The sequence below is a fragment of the Barbatula barbatula genome (genome assembly GCF_947034865.1).
Source record: "Barbatula barbatula genome assembly, chromosome: 6".
Taxonomy (NCBI): Eukaryota; Metazoa; Chordata; class Actinopteri; order Cypriniformes; family Nemacheilidae; genus Barbatula; species Barbatula barbatula.
The window spans coordinates 24,814,652-24,832,187 of record NC_136765.1 but is presented as its reverse complement, the minus strand read 5'-3'; the positions used below and the strand labels follow the sequence as shown (position 1 = coordinate 24,832,187).

Genomic DNA, 17,536 nt, shown 5'->3' with positions numbered 1-17,536 from the left:
GTTCAAATAAGCACAAATCTCCCTAACTTACAGAGATACCCAAGACGAAGATCATTCTTTCATCGGTAACCAAACAACACAGACCCTTTGACACCTGTCGAAAGGACACAAAACAGCTACGACTGAGCTAAATTTTCTATCCCTTTAATACAAATATTGGAAAGATTGACAGCTCATAATGTACTATCATAATGTTGGCACGCTCTGATAATAAAGATCAAATATTATTATTAAATCCCACAATATGTCCTTTGCATATCAAAATGCAGCAAACATACAGTGCAGTACATGAGAGAGCCTGCAGTGTAAACGTCATCATGCGTGTATTTATAAACTGGGTTTCCTTGGCAACAGACACAACTGCACACGCAGACACACTATGGCCTCCATAGATGCGACTTTACAGGAGATGTCGAGAATGAAGGTAAACTTACTGCCTTTAAGCACATTCTCACACATACAGATCATAAACGCTGCGAGACGGATTGAAGGGTTCGACGGTTTAACTGCGCATGCGCTGCGAGGCAGACGCGAATACGCCGTCGCGTTCGGAGATGCAGTCGCGAAATCTCCTAAAATTCAACGTCAGTGCGCATCAGGTGTTTTGCTGAGCAAACCATTAGAAAAATCCTTTACGTTGGATTCCTATAAGACCCCGATCTATTACATTGAACAGAACGCTGTTGATTGTTTGTGCTGTTTCAGAGAGATGCTGGTATCCGGCGACTGAGTGACTGTTTTCAATGGACAGAGTTTAATGGTGATGATAAACGGCAGCATTTACATCAGGAATTTGTGTATGAGAATGTGATGTTCGCGGTTAACCGAGGACTGCCGTGGTCGACCGTCGGGCGGGTGGCACGTGCGACCAAAGATCTCCTGCCTAAACTTGAAGGTGAACTTGAAGGTGAACGTTTATTGATGCTCATCAAAATGTTACGTTTGTCACTTCACGTTCATTTTGAGCTTGTACTGTAAATAAATGCGATTTATTATCAGAAAAAACGTAACAGAATAAAAACGACAATGTATTTGTGAATTGAAAGAAAAACGTGGTTACTAAGCAGGTTAATTGTTTGCACATGTTTTCTATTAGAATACGATAGCCTTCCTTTTTTATTTTCTATAAAACCTAATAATGACATTTTCAAATTTCAGGTAGGCTACATGTCAGGAATCGTATGGCATCTAAAATATTATTCTAGAGGCGGTTCATATATTTACCAAAACAAATCCTCGGTTTGAAGCTCATATCAAGAGCAGTTTATATACATTTTTATCGTAGCAAAATCTTTGTAAACTTTATGAAAACATGGATGTAAATTGATGTTAGTTTAATATTTCTGTCCACCCCGCCACACACTGTTTAGGTAGGGACATTATGGGTTCTATATCCATAAAACACTAACGCCAGACGCGATGAGGCCCTATGTTGCAGTGGCGCCGCCATCTTGAGAGGATAATACTCCAATGTTGTTATAGTCTTGATATGTATCATTACTTGTTTTGTTTGATATATGGAGAAATCCAAAGGGAAAGATCCAGGGGCTTTTCCTGAACGGCTCTCAGAATGCTATTGCAGTTTTTAACACCGCAAGACAGACCTACCATAGTTACAGTATATTTCCTAATCCAACAAGAAAAACAAAACGCTGAATTGAACGTTCTAGCAGCGATCCTCCCAAGATGATGCGACATTCAATGCGGCGTGACGTCGATTAACAAGCTCTATAGAACAAATTAAAAATTTTACATTTTGTCCACACCGGATGCGACGCCCGACAAACCCAATAAGAACAAGGCATTTGTCGTCTCGTGTCATGCCGCTTGTGTCTGGTTTAGACAGTGTTTATTCTATTTACTGTACTTGATTTTTCATTTCAGTCCTTAATAAATTACACGATCACTGCTTTTCATAACTGCTAGGTTTGAAGACACCAGATGCTGTTCGTGTCATCGGGGATCAGCTCTCACAGATCGAGCCTCGTCTCTCCAGTGGACATCATGCTGTTCTCATAGACTTTATTCTAAAAACATATGTTCCTCATCAACGCCTTTATCAGGCGTTTTTAAACACAGGTCTCAGACACATCAGATCTGAGCTTGAGGTCATAGGGCCACCTCATCCACCGCCACTGTGTGAGGGAACAGATGCCGTGGAGCTGGAACAGCAGCAGGTCCTGGAAGAGACTCAGTCCAAGAAAGAAGCAGATATCATGAAACTCAAAGTGAAGACTGAAGCTCAGATGATGGCCAAACTGCAGGCCAGTTTAAATGATCTTCCACGCGAAGGAAATATTGGCAGACAGGTAAGCAATTTCAACATTTACAATATCAAATTTAGGGTTCTGTGCGGTTGTTAGGAGATTACAGTCCAAAATCTATTTCGTTAAACTAATATTGCAATGTGCTTTGTGGCAAAGCAGCTTTATAGATGAAACTATTTTAGTACCAAATGACATGTCTACTCAACTTATTTTTAATGTTAAAATAAATGCTTTTGAAAGGGAAGACGCTTCAAACACAGCTGTGAATCTAAGCTGCCCTGTAGTTGTTTTGCAGAATTGTATCTTTTAAAGAGGGATCAAAGTTTATCTTCAGGCTATTGGCAGGCTGCCGAGATAAATGACTGCAGGGCTGCCAGCAGCATTTAAGCAGTAACCTACAGTAAAAGTGCTTTACAAAACCTTGCCATTTTTGCTAGCACCACCTAAAAAGTCAAGGCTCCAATAATTCATATTCACAAACGTAACAGACCTATTTGGTCATAGAATGCTAAACTCCTCACTAATATCTTAAGATGGTACATGCTGTCAGTATTTACCAGATGTAATAAAGAAACACACAACCTAATATATAGTGACTTTTTCAGCAGGCCTGGTTTTGAAAGTATCTCTCCTATTCATTTTTTCAATAGGGATTACAAATGTTCCTTATTAAACAGTGAGGAACCTAACTGTTGTGTCTCTATGTGAGACAGCAGATGGGCGACAAGATTCAACAGTCAACATGCAAATGAGTCTTATTAATCATCCCATTGTTCTTTTTTTTAGCAGATGAGGATTGAATGGTGCGTGATGAAACTCATTCGAAATAAAGGAATAAAAATATGTTTGTATAATTTACTTTGTGATTCTCTCTTTAGGAGTTGGAAACGTTACTGCACAATTTTCTGCGGTCTCAAGGACAAATTATGATGGAGTGTCTGATGGAGGAAGCCAGTCTTACCGACATCCTGCTGAATTTGAAACTGAGGCAGAAATCTCGGCTAACAGAAAGACACTTAACATATGATCCGGTTTCCACCAAACAGCACTTTGTGCCCACGTCCACTAAAAAGAAGTTTGTTTGAGTATAAATACAGATATTCATGTAACATAATAAAATGTAAACATCTACACCAGGTACGGGGCTGCAAGAGAAAACGAATATGCCGTATACACACTGTACCCAAAATATGAGCCATTAACCTCTCAGGAATCAGTGAATTCTTTAAATATACAATTTACATTTAAGGGATTTACATACAGTTGTCATTCAAAACTTAGAATTGTGTTATGTGTTGGAAACCAGGGCCAGGAAAACTGGACTTCAAAATTATATTTATTAATCGTTTTATATATGTAGTGTTTCTATTCAGATTTAAATTCCATTTAATTAATATAGATATAGAATTGTGTTATTCTGAGTTACAAATGGCAAATCTGTATTTTGATACAAGTTATTTCCTGAACACAGCATGTAGCTATTCAGCGTTGTGAAATTATTATAGAAAAATCGTATAAAGCCTCTGCATAAAGCACCATTCTTAAGATGCCAGAAAAGTACGCAAGTAAGAAATATTCACATATTCTAGTGAAATATACAACAGAATAATTGATTTGACAGAACTACGGTGATAGGTTAATTACATGCTTAAGAAAAATATCAGATTTTAAACGATAATGGAATGGATAGAGATAAGTACAACCGAGCGCTATAATCACTGGGTTTACTGTAAAAGCAATAAAACTGTACATATTTACTTCGTTTTAAATACAAATGAGAAAAGAATGTAGACCTTCATATAACAACACAAATCACTTTTATTGTTGAAAGTATTGTTGGGAGGGTACTCCACACGATGTAGAATGCAGTTGGACAGACAACTGTATGAATTTACAAACTTAAGTGACAGTATGTAGTGCAGACGAACAGTGCATAGTATAAATGGATAGAATGTACAAAAAAAGACAATATACGATACGTTATATACATATGGACAGTATGTACACATTAGACGTTGAATATACACATTAAATATGCAGGTGTACACATGAACGTGCATGTATAATGGATCAACCATATAGTGCACAATGTACAGATATACTGTAGGTATGCAAATTTGGTATTGGATGGTTATTGCATTATGTGCAATGCATGATCCATTATAGTCCAAAAACTGCAGTGCATGGTAAAAAGAAGTATGAGCTTATGGAGTGTGTCAGTTTTTGATGTTGAGCATCATAGCCTGAGGAAAGAAATCTATCCTTCAACCAGTTTGTGCAGGACCGGATCGTCCGGTATCGTCTGCACGAAGGCATACCCCATAAAGAAGAAAACACTGCAGAGCCCAATTACCATCCATTCCACAGGGTCCCCAAAACCTGAGCTAAACCGAAAGCACAGATGGTGTTTAGTTTGCCCGAGCCTTTCTGGAATGGAAGCCAGTGAAGCTGAGCATCGTCTGAATCAACTCCGGAAGGTCATACCCCAGTCACTGCGGGCATTGATGTCATCTAAGATCGCAGGCCAGCTGTCAGCTAGACAGAAATAACCGAGACACAATGTTATCAAACTGATCTGTGTTCAATTTTAAATCCACCACTGTGGAAATATCTTAAGACTGTTGAGTTGATTTACTTAAATGTCACTTAAGTATGTATTAACACAAGGTTTGTCAAAACTTTTAACATCTAAACCAAAGATTCCAAACATCACAACAGAACATGTCCTGAATATGATATTTGTAAATTCAGCATATGAATAATACAGGATTTGTGAAACTTACCCGAGCAGTTTGGACAGGCTCATTCCCAGCTGCCCCAGATAAAAATATGATTTAAAAGGCATCATCAGTGATGTGTTGCCATGGAGACTACATCTCATCCTTCAGAATGTGGCAAAAAACATTTGTGCAAGAATCGTGACATCTAAATACAGTATCAATCACATGTTTATATAACATGCTTTTAGGCTTTGAGAAGAGGTCATGAGAATTCTCTGATAGTCTGACACGGAGAACCTGGTGTGGAGTGAACCTGATGACCGTCTAGCCTAAAAGTCTGCGCTTTGAAACGGTGGAAAGACACTGACTGATGCCTGACAAACCTTCTACACCACCGTCCTTACAACAGATCAGACTGTTCTTGGTTGTACATTTACACACAGGGTCACCACTGTCTTTAAAATTAAGAATTAAAACGTGCTGCCACCTTCTGGTCATTAATTTAAGTTTCCAACCTCAACAAAAGTTACATCCTTGTAAGGCTTTGCATGACCAGATGGTAAGTATTTTTTACATTTGTTTCATTGACCAGAGGCGAGTGTAGTATCTCTTACACTTTCAACCTTTGTATATGTATATATATTAGATAAACAACCTGCATTTGTTGTAACAACACACAGCCAGTGATGGATACATTACATTTTGGGTTGCTGCATTTAGATTCATGTCATTCAAGAATTACATTTGTGAACATATTTTTTCTTAGGTTAACTGTCTGGAGCATTACTTCAGATATTCTCTTTAGACTGATCACGGAAAATTAACTATAACCATAGGGTATATACGAGTACAATTATTATATACAATATAAAAAAACCTGCACAATTAATTTGTACAAAATAACATAATCATGTTATTAAATAGATTAAACAAATTGTAAAAGTGCATTCGTTTTATTATATAATTAATTAATATGAAGGGTGTGCATGAAGTTACATGCATAACTTTGTGACGTTTGTCTGTACTGGAGAGGTTCACCACACTGAAAAAGTGTTTCTCACTTTCACCAAGACGCGCGTGTTTTAACAGGTGTCTTATTGTGCACTATATAAAGATGTTTCTTCCATATAGTTTCTATACCTCATTTGGTTTTAACAGGTGTCTTATTGTGCACTATATAAAGATGTTTCTTCCATATAGTTTCTATACCTTATTTGGTTTTAACAGGTGTCTTATTGTGCACTATATAAAGATGTTTCTTCCATATAGTTTCTATACCTTATTTGGTTTTAACAGGTGTCTTATTGTGCACTATATAAAGACGTGTCTTCGCTGAAATAAAGGAGTTGATGCCTCTCTGTGTCTTGTTTTTGTGCTCCCAGATCTGCAGAAGAATTCTCTCATCCAACCTATTTCTGATTTGAGATTTTAATGGTGATCCAAAATGAAATTTAGTGTTCGAAAGGAACCTTAACAGTAACACAAAGAACCCTCATGTCTAATTGTTTCTATTTTGTTCCTCCTTGAAAGGAAAGACGTCTTTTGTTAATGTATTTAATGGTTTGAATCAATAGCGAGTCATCCATAAAGAACCACCAAGTGGTTTGTTTTCTAACCACCAAGTGTATTGCAGAGCCTGAACATCCATTTCATTTATTTAAAGTCATGAACATAGAAACATGGATTGTGCAGAAGGCACCATCAGTGTACAATTGTGGGAAGCTCAGGGTTTTTCAACACCTACATGACTTTCTCTGCTCACTTGGAAATTATACCAAAAATATGTTTTATAGCAATGCTTGTATTGCACATGGACTAACCCTCTCTCTTCTCTCAAGAGGCCTGGCTTTCGTTGAAACTTGTAACTTTGTATTGGCACCTATTGTACTATTGCTCTTGACATATCGCTTATCGCTCCCCGAACTCTTTGTAAGTGGCTTTGGATAAAAGCGTCTGCTCAATGACTAAATGTAAATGTGGATTGATTTTGATGGAAGCTCACATGCATGCTGTGTAATAAAGTTTCTAAAATGTAGCCTAACTTTACTCATATTGTTATGCTTCTAATGCAATTTGTTAAAAATAATAACAGTTTGTATCAGAACGACAAGGGTTTTCATTTTTGCCAGTCAAGCAAAAGTATAGATGAACTCAAGAGATCTCCAGGCAATTACCTCAGTATTCACTCGCCCACCGTCACAACATCAGCTTTCATCAAAATGTCCTGCTCTTGTTCTTTCGTGATCCACCAGAGAGATTTAGAACTGTTTTAACAAACAGCCCACCGTAAAAAAAAGAAGCGTTACTGAAAGATGAGCCTCACATTGTATGGATGAGAATAAGAACGCTGGGTAATGGTCTTAACCTAAAAAAGGGTTTTTGCATTTATTCGTTCTGATAAATTACAAAATAGATAATATTATACGTTTCTCCTTCGATTTTTCATTGTGACTTTAAGACATGCAAGCATGTTCTTCTATCTAAAATGACCCATGGTCAACATGGTTCATTTTGTGACCAAGCTCATAATATATTTATTTTATTCTTTCTAAGAAATGTGCTTGACAATGTTCTCATCTCGGTTCATTTTTCATGACAGTTTTAATTAGTGATGAGCATTGAAGCGGCGGTATCTCTGGCAGATGCTGCACGGGGTCTTTGAGGATTTGGATTCTCTGCACCCTGAGGGAGGGAGTTAAAGATGGCGGCTTGTGTAGTATTCCTGTGGCAGAGACTCTTGTGCTCTGCTAATCTAGTTTATTTCCCCCGTGTTGAGACTGCAGTGAGCTCACAGAATGTGTTTGCAGAGATGAGGTTTTCACCATCGTAAATATTAAAAGAGCACTAATACAATGTTAAGTTGAATCAAACATCATACAAATGCCTGAACTTCTTTATAGAAGACTCCAGTCAGGAACAGATGAACACACACAGCCAGCAACACTAATCGGGGGAAGTTGTCACAACGCACCTGCCATTATAAAACGTATAGGCTCTGTAGCAAACATCACCAGTGAGGCAACATGAAACTGCAAACTTAAAATGTGACAACTGTGCTGTTTCATGTTATGAACACAAATAGGCAACATGTTTGTTCAGAGACATTTTAAAATAACAACGCGTTTGCAGAACTCTTCCGTTTTCTTGTTTGTTAAGCATGTTTTCTTTTTGCTGCTATTGAAAGCTTGATCAACAACAATAATATGTGACAGCTTGCAATTATTAACAATACATCAATTCTGCATTTCCATTTTGCCAAAACAATGATTTGAGAGGGGTTTGAACTAAGCCTTTAAAACAAGTTTTGAATTTCCTGTGACAACTAACCCCATGTTCCTCGTTGATTTGACATCCACACAGACAATTTGAATCATCTCACACACCAGCACAGGTATTGCGGAAGTGACGCCACGAGCCCCGGAAGAAGGGGGGATGAAGCGTTTCATGGAGCAAGATGGCAGCAAAATCCGATGGCGTCGGGGTCGTTACCGGTTTCGCCCAGCTGCACAACCTGGACGAAGCGACCGGTGTCTGCGACGAGGACGCACTGGGCAGCGCGGCCATACACATCTGCCACTGCTGCCACACGTCGTCGTGTTACTGGGGCTGCCGGAGCGCGTGTCTGCACTCTCTGCTCGGGAAGAGTGATGCTGGAGGATGGAGACGGCCGCAGCATCAGCACCAGCCGGAGGAGCGCCTGTGGCTGGACTGTCTGTGGATCATCCTGGCGCTCCTCGTCTTCTTCTGGGATGTCGGGACGGACTTGTGGCTGGCCGTCGACTACTATTCCAAGAGGGACTATCTGTGGTTCGGGCTGACTCTGTTCTTCGTGCTGGTGCCGTCGGTTCTGGTCCAGATTCTGAGTTTCAGGTGGTTTGTTCAGGACTACACCGGCGGTGGCGTGGGGGCCGTGGAGGGGCTCAGCAAAAGCGCCGCGGCGGATTTAAGTTCGCGCATCTACAGCAGGGACCGATGGTGTATGATCTCTATTTGGATATGGCACGCTTGCGTGCACGTACTTCAGATGGGGCAAGTGTGGAGGTAAGAGACTGATGCCTTAAGGGTACGATTGCATTTTAGATGCAAATGGTTCTTGGTTGTTTTGGCCGGTCAGCATCCTAATATTGATGCGCTGGATGCAGGTGCATGCAAACACATCAGTGCGGGAATCCATCATTTCGCTTATGCATTAAAAACTGAAACGTGCATGCTTTGACGTAAAGAGCAGTCGAATATAGCGAGAGGGAATTACTCGATAGTTTTCTTTCTGTCGCGTTTTATTGCTCGCTCTGTCTCCCCTAAGCATCTGTGTAATGATGCTAAACAGTATGACACGGTGTGGGATCGATAGAGCTCGTGATGAGTTCACGTGAATGACCTCTGCTTGAAGAAAACAAACCAAGCTACGTTTGCCATCCAGACCGATGTGGAATCTGTACCACTGCTTAAGATGCTTTTAGGAAAATCTTTAGGATGTTGCAAATATTTTCGTCTTTTTTCAATGTCAAATGAATTTGATGCTGATGCTGCTGGAGTGGGAGACGTCTATTTAGTTAAGGCTATTCAAAACATTGTAAAAAGATGTTTTATGTAACAATTCATATTTTTTCACGGATTATACATATTTTACATATAGGAGCTAAATGTAATGTAAACGATCTGAAATAAAATATACTTTTGTCATTTGTACTGTAAACATCCGCGTCACAGTTAAACATAATAAATAAATCTAAAAGAAATGAAGACTATTTTAGTACGATTATTGGTCTTATGATATTATTTGCATGGACATATACTTTATTAGCTTTTTATTCCGATTAATTTCTTGTTATTATAATGCATTTTTCTATATTATACTTATAATTGAAAATGACAACTATTATTGATATTATATCATATATATGGCATAAGGTCAAGAAAATAATGTCACGATGCATGATGAAAAAATATGCCTATTTTCTAAGACTATAAATACGATTATTTAGCATTTTGAAGTAAAAATGCAATTTTATTCAACTTTATTTTAAACAGTTGCGTGGAAATTGTCGTGCTGTGTTGTGTTCAATATTTTTGATTATCTCTCTGCAGCACTGTAACCTGTTTATTGAGACCAGTGAGTTGTATAAGAATAAGACATGTTGATGGCAGGAAACGCAGGACGTGTGCGCAGGCCAGACTAGGACAATTAGTTGACTGTCACGCCGGTTAAGATGGCGTGTCAAGCACACGGGTGACCAGACGCTGGCAGGCTCCAGCAGAAAATCGGCTTCCCGCTGGCACCACTTACACTCTCGGGATGCACATATGCTGCTCCTGGCACAGATCACACACTGATGAGGGTTGATTGTGTAAGACCCCAGCGTGACTGAGTCCACCTGATGTGAAAGGCCTTTGAATTTAGATGTGTAGATAATGTCCAGTTGGTATAACGTGTTGTTTGAGCTCATAACATCAAGACAATTTCACAAGGAGATGTTTTGGACCTTAATGAAACCCTAAACGTGCAATGCATGTGCTCATGCATTTAAAAAAACGTATGTTTGGTTTGGATTCTGATCCAATATTTATTGATAAACAGTGAGCATTATTGTGATGAACTTGCGGTTTAGAAAGCACACAGGAGACTAGCAGTCATTGTGACATTGGCACACTGACCTGAATATTTGCCTGACCATGAGCCCCACAGTTCACATCTTAAAGGAAAAGTTCATCTCTAAATCAAATTTGTACTAAAGACAACGTTAAATGGGTCCATCCGCTCATAGTGGCTCAATTGAATTTCTTTGAAGCTACGACAATACTTGTGCGAAAAACAAACCAAAATAACGACTTGAATGGATATATTCTCCTCTGTCTTGTCAGTCTATCGCGCGCGTTCACGAGAGCACTTTGATGCATGCGCACTCTCGTCGCTTCAAAAAAATTCAATTGAGCCACTATGAGCATATGGACCAATTTAACGATGTCTTAAGTGCTTTTCTGGACCTTGACAACAACTGTAACCGTGATGTCTATGAGGAGGCCTGGGAAATTCTCGAAAGTCACCTGAAATATCTTTATTGGTGCTCCGAAGACGCCGAGAGGTCTTAAAACATGTTGAACATCATTTGGGTGAGTAAAAAATAACACAATTATGATTTTGAGATGAACTTTTCCTTATCCCCTCTACAGAGCTTTCACAGCCTCCACTTGACTGCAGCTGGGGATGAGAGACCCGACTGCCTCTCTAAACACTTCACTGCATCACATATCCATCCGTCTTTCAGACTTACCATTTCATTTTGTATGGTTCAATTCATCTACCCACTCATGCCACCTGTATGGTGCCCAATGTTGGGTGCTTCACGCTGGCTCATTTTGACTGAGCACTTTTTCCAGAAATATGATCAACCACTTAGCAGAAGTTTTTCTGTTTTGGCTCTAGTAGTAGAAAAGTTGTAGCAGTGTCATTTTTTTATGAATATTTCATCCCGTGTTATTTGTAAGTAGATATTCTGTCTACTTATGCAACTAATGTGTGAGTTTAGGATTGTGTGTTTGCCCAAGGTTTATAGAAGCCTGTATGTAGTTTCTTGGCAATTTTGAGGACGGTTTGAGTTGTTGTTGATGTGTTATTTAAGGTTTCAATTTCAACTATTACTTGAAGTTCATGTATGCTTACAGAATAATAGTAATTTTAGTAGCAATGCTATCTAAAAATCTATATTTATCAGTTTTGGCGATGGCAGTATTACACAGACACAGCGCAGACATTTATCTTAAAGCCCTGTTCAATCACGGGTTGCTGGCACTGAAATGTGTTTAGATTGTGAAAGGTAAAAGAAGTCTAAAGTTTGTGATGTCAATTTATCTTCTCAGCCCTCTATGAAAGAAAGCGAGGGAGTTCACATGGTCTCGGCAGCTTGTTTTCTCTCTGAGTCATGATGCACATGCTAGAAATAGCAGATCGCTGAACTTGTCTTGTAGAGGTCAAATAGAGGAGAGACCTTATTGTCTGAAATTCAACATGAATCACTGCTATACCTGATATGTGTATCATTTACATCAAATAAAATACAGATAGAATGGATATACATCGAGGTACTCTTTATCGTATTTAAAAAAAATGGGATAACTTGTTTTTCTTCTCAGCAGCGCTGGTTGACTTGCACCTTTTTTAACCTTTGGAGTCATTACACCCATATCAAATTTGGCTAGTTGGGTTGTTTTCAGCACATACTTATTTCACGACTACATTGTTGTCTGTTTGTTTTCTGTCTGTGTCAAGATGATGATGGATGGATGGATATATTTTGGGTTAAGCTTTCTTAAAAGTTTGCATCCTCACATTCATCTCTTTCAAATTGCCACTGCCACAGTCATAAACAGTTGAATTATATCTGGTTTTCTAAAAGCCAATAACTGTAATTGTGCATGAAGCCCATACTCTATTCTCTGCTTTACTTAGTCTCATAGTCTTCCGTTCTGTCGGGTACCAAGCGCCAAACTGAAACTGCTCAGTGAGCCGGAATGAATCGAAATTGTCATCAGTTTTATCAAAGGCTTCTCCGTATGACACACATGCAGAACGTTCCTGATGGTTTTCCCACTGCTGCCATTGTCTGTTTCAATAAGCTCTCTCCCAGTTATGAAACGAAGGAAATCCTTTTATTTCCCAAAAGTGCTCCCCGGGAAGGACTAATCAGGAAACCTCCCGAAACTCTATCAGGATTTTAGTCCCATGACATTACACGGTTGTTTTATGTAACTTCCAAATCAGTAGAAGTCTGTACATTTATTGTACCTGTAGATTTAACTTTAACGTTTGTACTTATTGGTTGTCTTTATGTTATATGTTTAATGCTGTAAGAACATGCAATCATGCCAATAAAGTATCTTGAAATTGCAATTTATTTATCTGTGTTCAAAGCCGCCACACAAATTTTACACTGAACGTTAAGCAAATGAACATTTCACATTCCTCCACTTTTTTTCCAACCAACTGCGACGGATGCTGGTAAATCTCTTTTCTCACTATTTCCGTCTCCTCTTTGTAGCTCCGCCCACAGTGATTGCTTTCTTTGGTCCAAAAATATTAAGACTCAATCACATGAATACAGAGGCATTTAATTTGTCATGATGCGAAAAGGATAAATAACCTGCATGCAAAAGCTTTCAGTGCAAATTTGGTTCTATGGCCTTTTGCAGTTAGATCTTTATTGATTAACACAGCTTGAGTGACATAAAACTCCACATTACAGTAATTCCCAACTGGATTGATATCTATGGCACAGCTGTCCAAGTTCCCATTCAGTTTAGAAGTGAAGGACCAACATAAAGTGAATGAAAACCATTGAAGAGCCTCCACTGTGAGCAGGCGCAGGTGGCATTAGGGATGGGGGGGACATGACCCCCTCAGATTCATAGTGACCCGATCTGGCCCCCTCACTGTCCCTACGGAGAAGACAGGCCCGCCACCCCTTTATTATTTTATCGTCAATGCTTCAGAATTGGGTTTACGTTCTCTGTGCGTGTTGCTAGGCTTCTACAACTCCTGATCCTATGAGGAGATGTTAGCAATTGTGCCGGTAGTAACGGTAACCGTAGTGATCAAATGCCATCGTCTATGACTGACCTGGTGTTTTTCTGGACCGAAGGCAATGAAGAGCCAAAAAACAATCACCTTGTTTATTCAAAAACGATGTAAGTATCCTATGCCTGTTGACTTTTCCCAGATGTGGCAGATTTGTTCCCTAGCTAGTCTTTTGCACTTAGCGCAAACAGCCAAATGTGGAGATCATGACTATGCCAGTAGGTGAGTGGACCAAGGCAAAAAGCGAATGAACACAAAATAGAATGGTTGGGAAAAATCTAATAATTTATTGTCAGGAAATAATGATTTATGTGAACTTGCAAGACTAAATAAGGGTCCTGGCATAACATTATCATCTAACCAATGTGTTGTATAAATTGACTGAGGTCTATTTACTGAATTATGTTTAAATTAAACTTATTTTGCAGAAGGCATGACATTTTGGTGGGCGATTGGCATACTAGACAAATAATCACAATAAGTTGAAATGTTCATTGTTGTTTATCCACGGTTTCAAATAAGAATCCTCTTGGTCAACACAATGTTGTCTGCATGTATTCAGTACTGTACAGGATATTAATCAATATTCTGTACTGCTAGATTTTAACGCAGGCTGAGGACACTTTTCAGAGAATTTCCATTTGAAATAAGGCATAACAAGTTCACAGAAAGAAACAAAAACGATCGTTTTACTCACTTACCTATAGATGGTAAACTGATAATAATTTAATTGTAATGTATATATACAGCCGTAGAAAAAAATTAAGCGACACTTCTAAATGTTCTTCAAACCCAAGGACTGACATAAAGTCAAAGACTCCTAGTCACATAAAAAAGACTAAATACATATCGAAATATTAGTATTGTATTGCTTAATAGTGAAACTATTGAAACTGAACTTTTTTTTGAGTATCTGTAAATTGGAGTCTTGTTTTGTCTATAAGTGAAAATGTAAAACAATTTAATATCCATAAGATTTTCGTAACATCTAAGTCTAGCAGATTCCATTTTATTCAGGAGGTAACAAATGTATGTATTACTGTTTTCATTATTTCTGAACAGGTACATCCGCACGATGTATCTGGGCATTCAGAGTCGAAGGCGGAAGGAGCACAGACGACGCTTTTACTGGGCGATGATGTACGAGTACGCTGACGTCAACATGCTCCGCCTGCTGGAGACGTTTTTGGAGAGCGCCCCCCAACTGGTGCTACAGCTTTGCATAATGATCCAGAAGAACCGAGCCGAGACGCTACAGTGTGAGTAAAACAGTATAGCACTAAACCCACAAACGTTTCGCTACGGTAATGCTTGATGACTCAATTGGAAATATTTCACTGCAAATTGAATGTGTTTGCCGTCCATTTCAAGACATGTCGGTGTCGATGTGTGTCGTCTCGCAGGCGTCTCCTCGGTGGCCTCGCTGCTCTCCTTGGCCTGGGTCCTCGCCTCGTACCACAAGCTTCTGCGGGATTCCCGAGATGACAAAAAGAGCATGAGCTACCGAGGCGCTCTGATCCACATTTTCTGGAGGCTTTTCACCATCTCGTCGCGGGTGCTCTCCTTCGCCCTCTTCGCTTCCGTCTTTCACATCTACTTCGGGATCTTCGTGGTGGTGCACTGGTGTGCCATGGCCTTCTGGATCGTGCACGGTGGCACGGATTTCTGCATGTCCAAATGGGAAGAGGTGCTCTTTAACATGGTGGTGGGCATCGTCTACATCTTCTGCTGGTTCAACGTGAAGGAGGGCCGAACCAGGTACCGTATGGTGATCTACTACTTTGTGGTGCTCGTTGAAAACACGGTGCTTACTTGCCTGTGGTACGCGTACAGAGACCCGGTCGCCACCGATTCCTACGCGGTGCCGGTACTCTGCGGAGTGTACCTAACCTTCGCCTCAGGGGTGGCGCTCATGGGTATCTACTACGGGTTCCTCCATCCCATGGGACCCAAAATAAGGCTGCTAGCTGGTTCCTGCTGCGCTGAGCTCCTCTGGGGACTTCCTTTTCCACCGGAGGCCGAGCCCATGGCGCCCGTTCCACAGACATCCCAGCCCACCCCCATGCGGGCTTCCACAGGGGCTTTCATCCAACAGGACGATGACGATGCGGCAGACACCTGTCTACCTGTGTTTCAGGTGCGCGAGCCCGCTCCGCCCTCGGGCCGGTACAGGCTGGACGGACCGCTCATCAAGATCGACATGCCCAGGAAACGTTACCCGGCCTGGGACGCACACTTTGTGGACAGGCGCTTGAGAAGGACGATAAACATCCTCCAGTTTATGACCCCCACGGCCGTCGGGATCCGATACAGGGACGGACCGTTGCTGTACGAGCTGTTGCAATACGAGTCGTCCCTGTGACAGCTCCTTCATTTCTCATCCATGTTTTTTATTTCAGCCATTCAGAAGTATTCATGTTTCTCCAAATCCATGTCATTTTGCTTTCTGGGATTTGTATCTTCGTAAAAAAAATCTAAATAGCATAATTCTGTAACAAGAGGAACAACAGGCGTAACCATGGAGAAGAGACAAGTGTAAATATAATATGATATGTACATACAGTCTGTTTTTTTACAGTACCTGTTTAGGAACATGTTCCCGTCCGGGGGATTTGTACGTGTCTTGGTGTTTACAGCAAGCTTAAACCATTACATTGGAGAAATGGAGATGGGTTGAACACATCAGCACAGCCTTGTGTCTTTAACAGTTCATTTTTCACACATTTTTCTACCCCCTGATTGGATGTATCAGGCTTGTAATGTCTGATATTTCTGATCTTCATTTTACACCGTTGCCTCACGGATTCGAAATTATTTTTATTTAGTTATTGTCATTCCGTGTCTGCTTTATAATCTGAATTTAGCTTTGCAAAGTGATGATTTTCTTGTTAGGTTATAAAGGAAATATCTGTTTTGACTTGGTATAGCGCATCAGGTTTGTAAAACGTTTTGCACAATATGACGAATGTTGAGTCTGTAGTTTAGTGGGAATTAAAAGGATTGGAAAGCACAACAGATAGGGAATGTCTTTGAAGTGACCTTGAATGTTTGGATTGCTAAAGTGCCCAATTCAGATTTTCTCCGCACATGTGATTTTGTTTTTCTCTTTTCGGATGTCCCCTTGTCAACCTGAATGCAGAAAATATAATTCCCTGATATTTTCTTTATTATTTAAGTCAGTGGGGCTTCATGTTTGTTATCAACATTCTTCAAAATATATTATTTTGTGTTCTGCTGAAAAAAGAAAGTCATACAAGTTTGAATGATCAGAATTTTCATCTTTGGGTGAACTGCCCCTTCAACAATCAATATTATTTTATTTGTAATATTTAGAGTTTAAATTAATGGCATCCAGAATTCAATTTTGTGTTCACACAATATAGCTCTGTGTACTGTGCATATTAATTTTGTATTTATGAAAACATAGGCTACACATAGATGCATATATTAAAGAAAATATGAAATATTGAAATTAATAAACATGTATGTATGTATGTTCACTTTAAATGATATGTTGGGGAAATCATTAAGTCAACTAATATTTTAACTTAAAGAAATAAGTAACCTGGTTGTCTCAACATTTTTTGTTATTTAAGTTATTTTTTTAGTTATTTTTAATTATTTAAATTATTGGTTAATACATGTGCATATTTGCTACAGTTTTGTTTATTAAAAACAAAATGAATACGCAAAGACATATATAATGTAAACACACACTTTTATTCTGGATGCGGTTAATCGCGATGAATCGTTTGACAACTCTTTAGTTAATTTCGAAGAGAAAAACCCCCGGGCCTTTCAGAAATAAGCACAGCCAAACCACGCACAAGGTTACGTTGATGAACGCTCTTCTCCATTTTTCCAACTGTTTTCAAGCATTTACACTGTATAAAGTGATACCACCATCAACATCTCGTCTCTGCATCTTCATCGGCTATTCCAAGTAATAAACTCCTGAGGTGCAGAAATAGAGCCGA

The 17,536-nt window shown here is 39.5% G+C and overlaps 2 protein-coding genes across 6 annotated transcripts; both read left to right on the top strand.

Annotated features, from left to right (window-relative positions):
- The first annotated feature begins 362 nt into the window (after positions 1 to 362).
- Positions 363 to 4,162, top strand: cUnh8orf74 (chromosome Un C8orf74 homolog). 5 transcript variants are annotated; one of them, XM_079459017.1, is made up of 4 exons: positions 363 to 424; positions 706 to 907; positions 1,927 to 2,309; positions 3,146 to 4,056. In XM_079459017.1, exons 1-4 carry the CDS (start codon positions 380 to 382, stop codon positions 3,350 to 3,352), a joined length of 837 nt encoding a protein of 278 aa, XP_079315143.1. In that variant the 5' UTR covers positions 363 to 379; the 3' UTR covers positions 3,353 to 4,056. The 5 variants fall into 5 exon arrangements, with proteins under 5 accessions (XP_079315143.1, XP_079315140.1, XP_079315142.1 ...); XM_079459014.1 differs by lacking the exon at positions 363 to 424 and adding an exon at positions 495 to 599 and having other exon boundaries at positions 3,146 to 4,162; XM_079459016.1 differs by lacking the exon at positions 363 to 424 and adding an exon at positions 497 to 584 and having other exon boundaries at positions 706 to 895; positions 3,146 to 4,032.
- A 4,218-nt stretch (positions 4,163 to 8,380) lies between these two features.
- Positions 8,381 to 17,465, top strand: xkr6a (XK, Kell blood group complex subunit-related family, member 6a). The gene is made up of 3 exons (XM_079459249.1): positions 8,381 to 9,028; positions 14,622 to 14,818; positions 14,963 to 17,465. The coding sequence occupies exons 1-3, from the start codon at positions 8,442 to 8,444 to the stop codon at positions 15,919 to 15,921; spliced, it is 1,743 nt and encodes a 580-aa protein (XP_079315375.1). The 5' UTR covers positions 8,381 to 8,441; the 3' UTR covers positions 15,922 to 17,465.
- Positions 17,466 to 17,536: the final 71 nt, after the last annotated feature.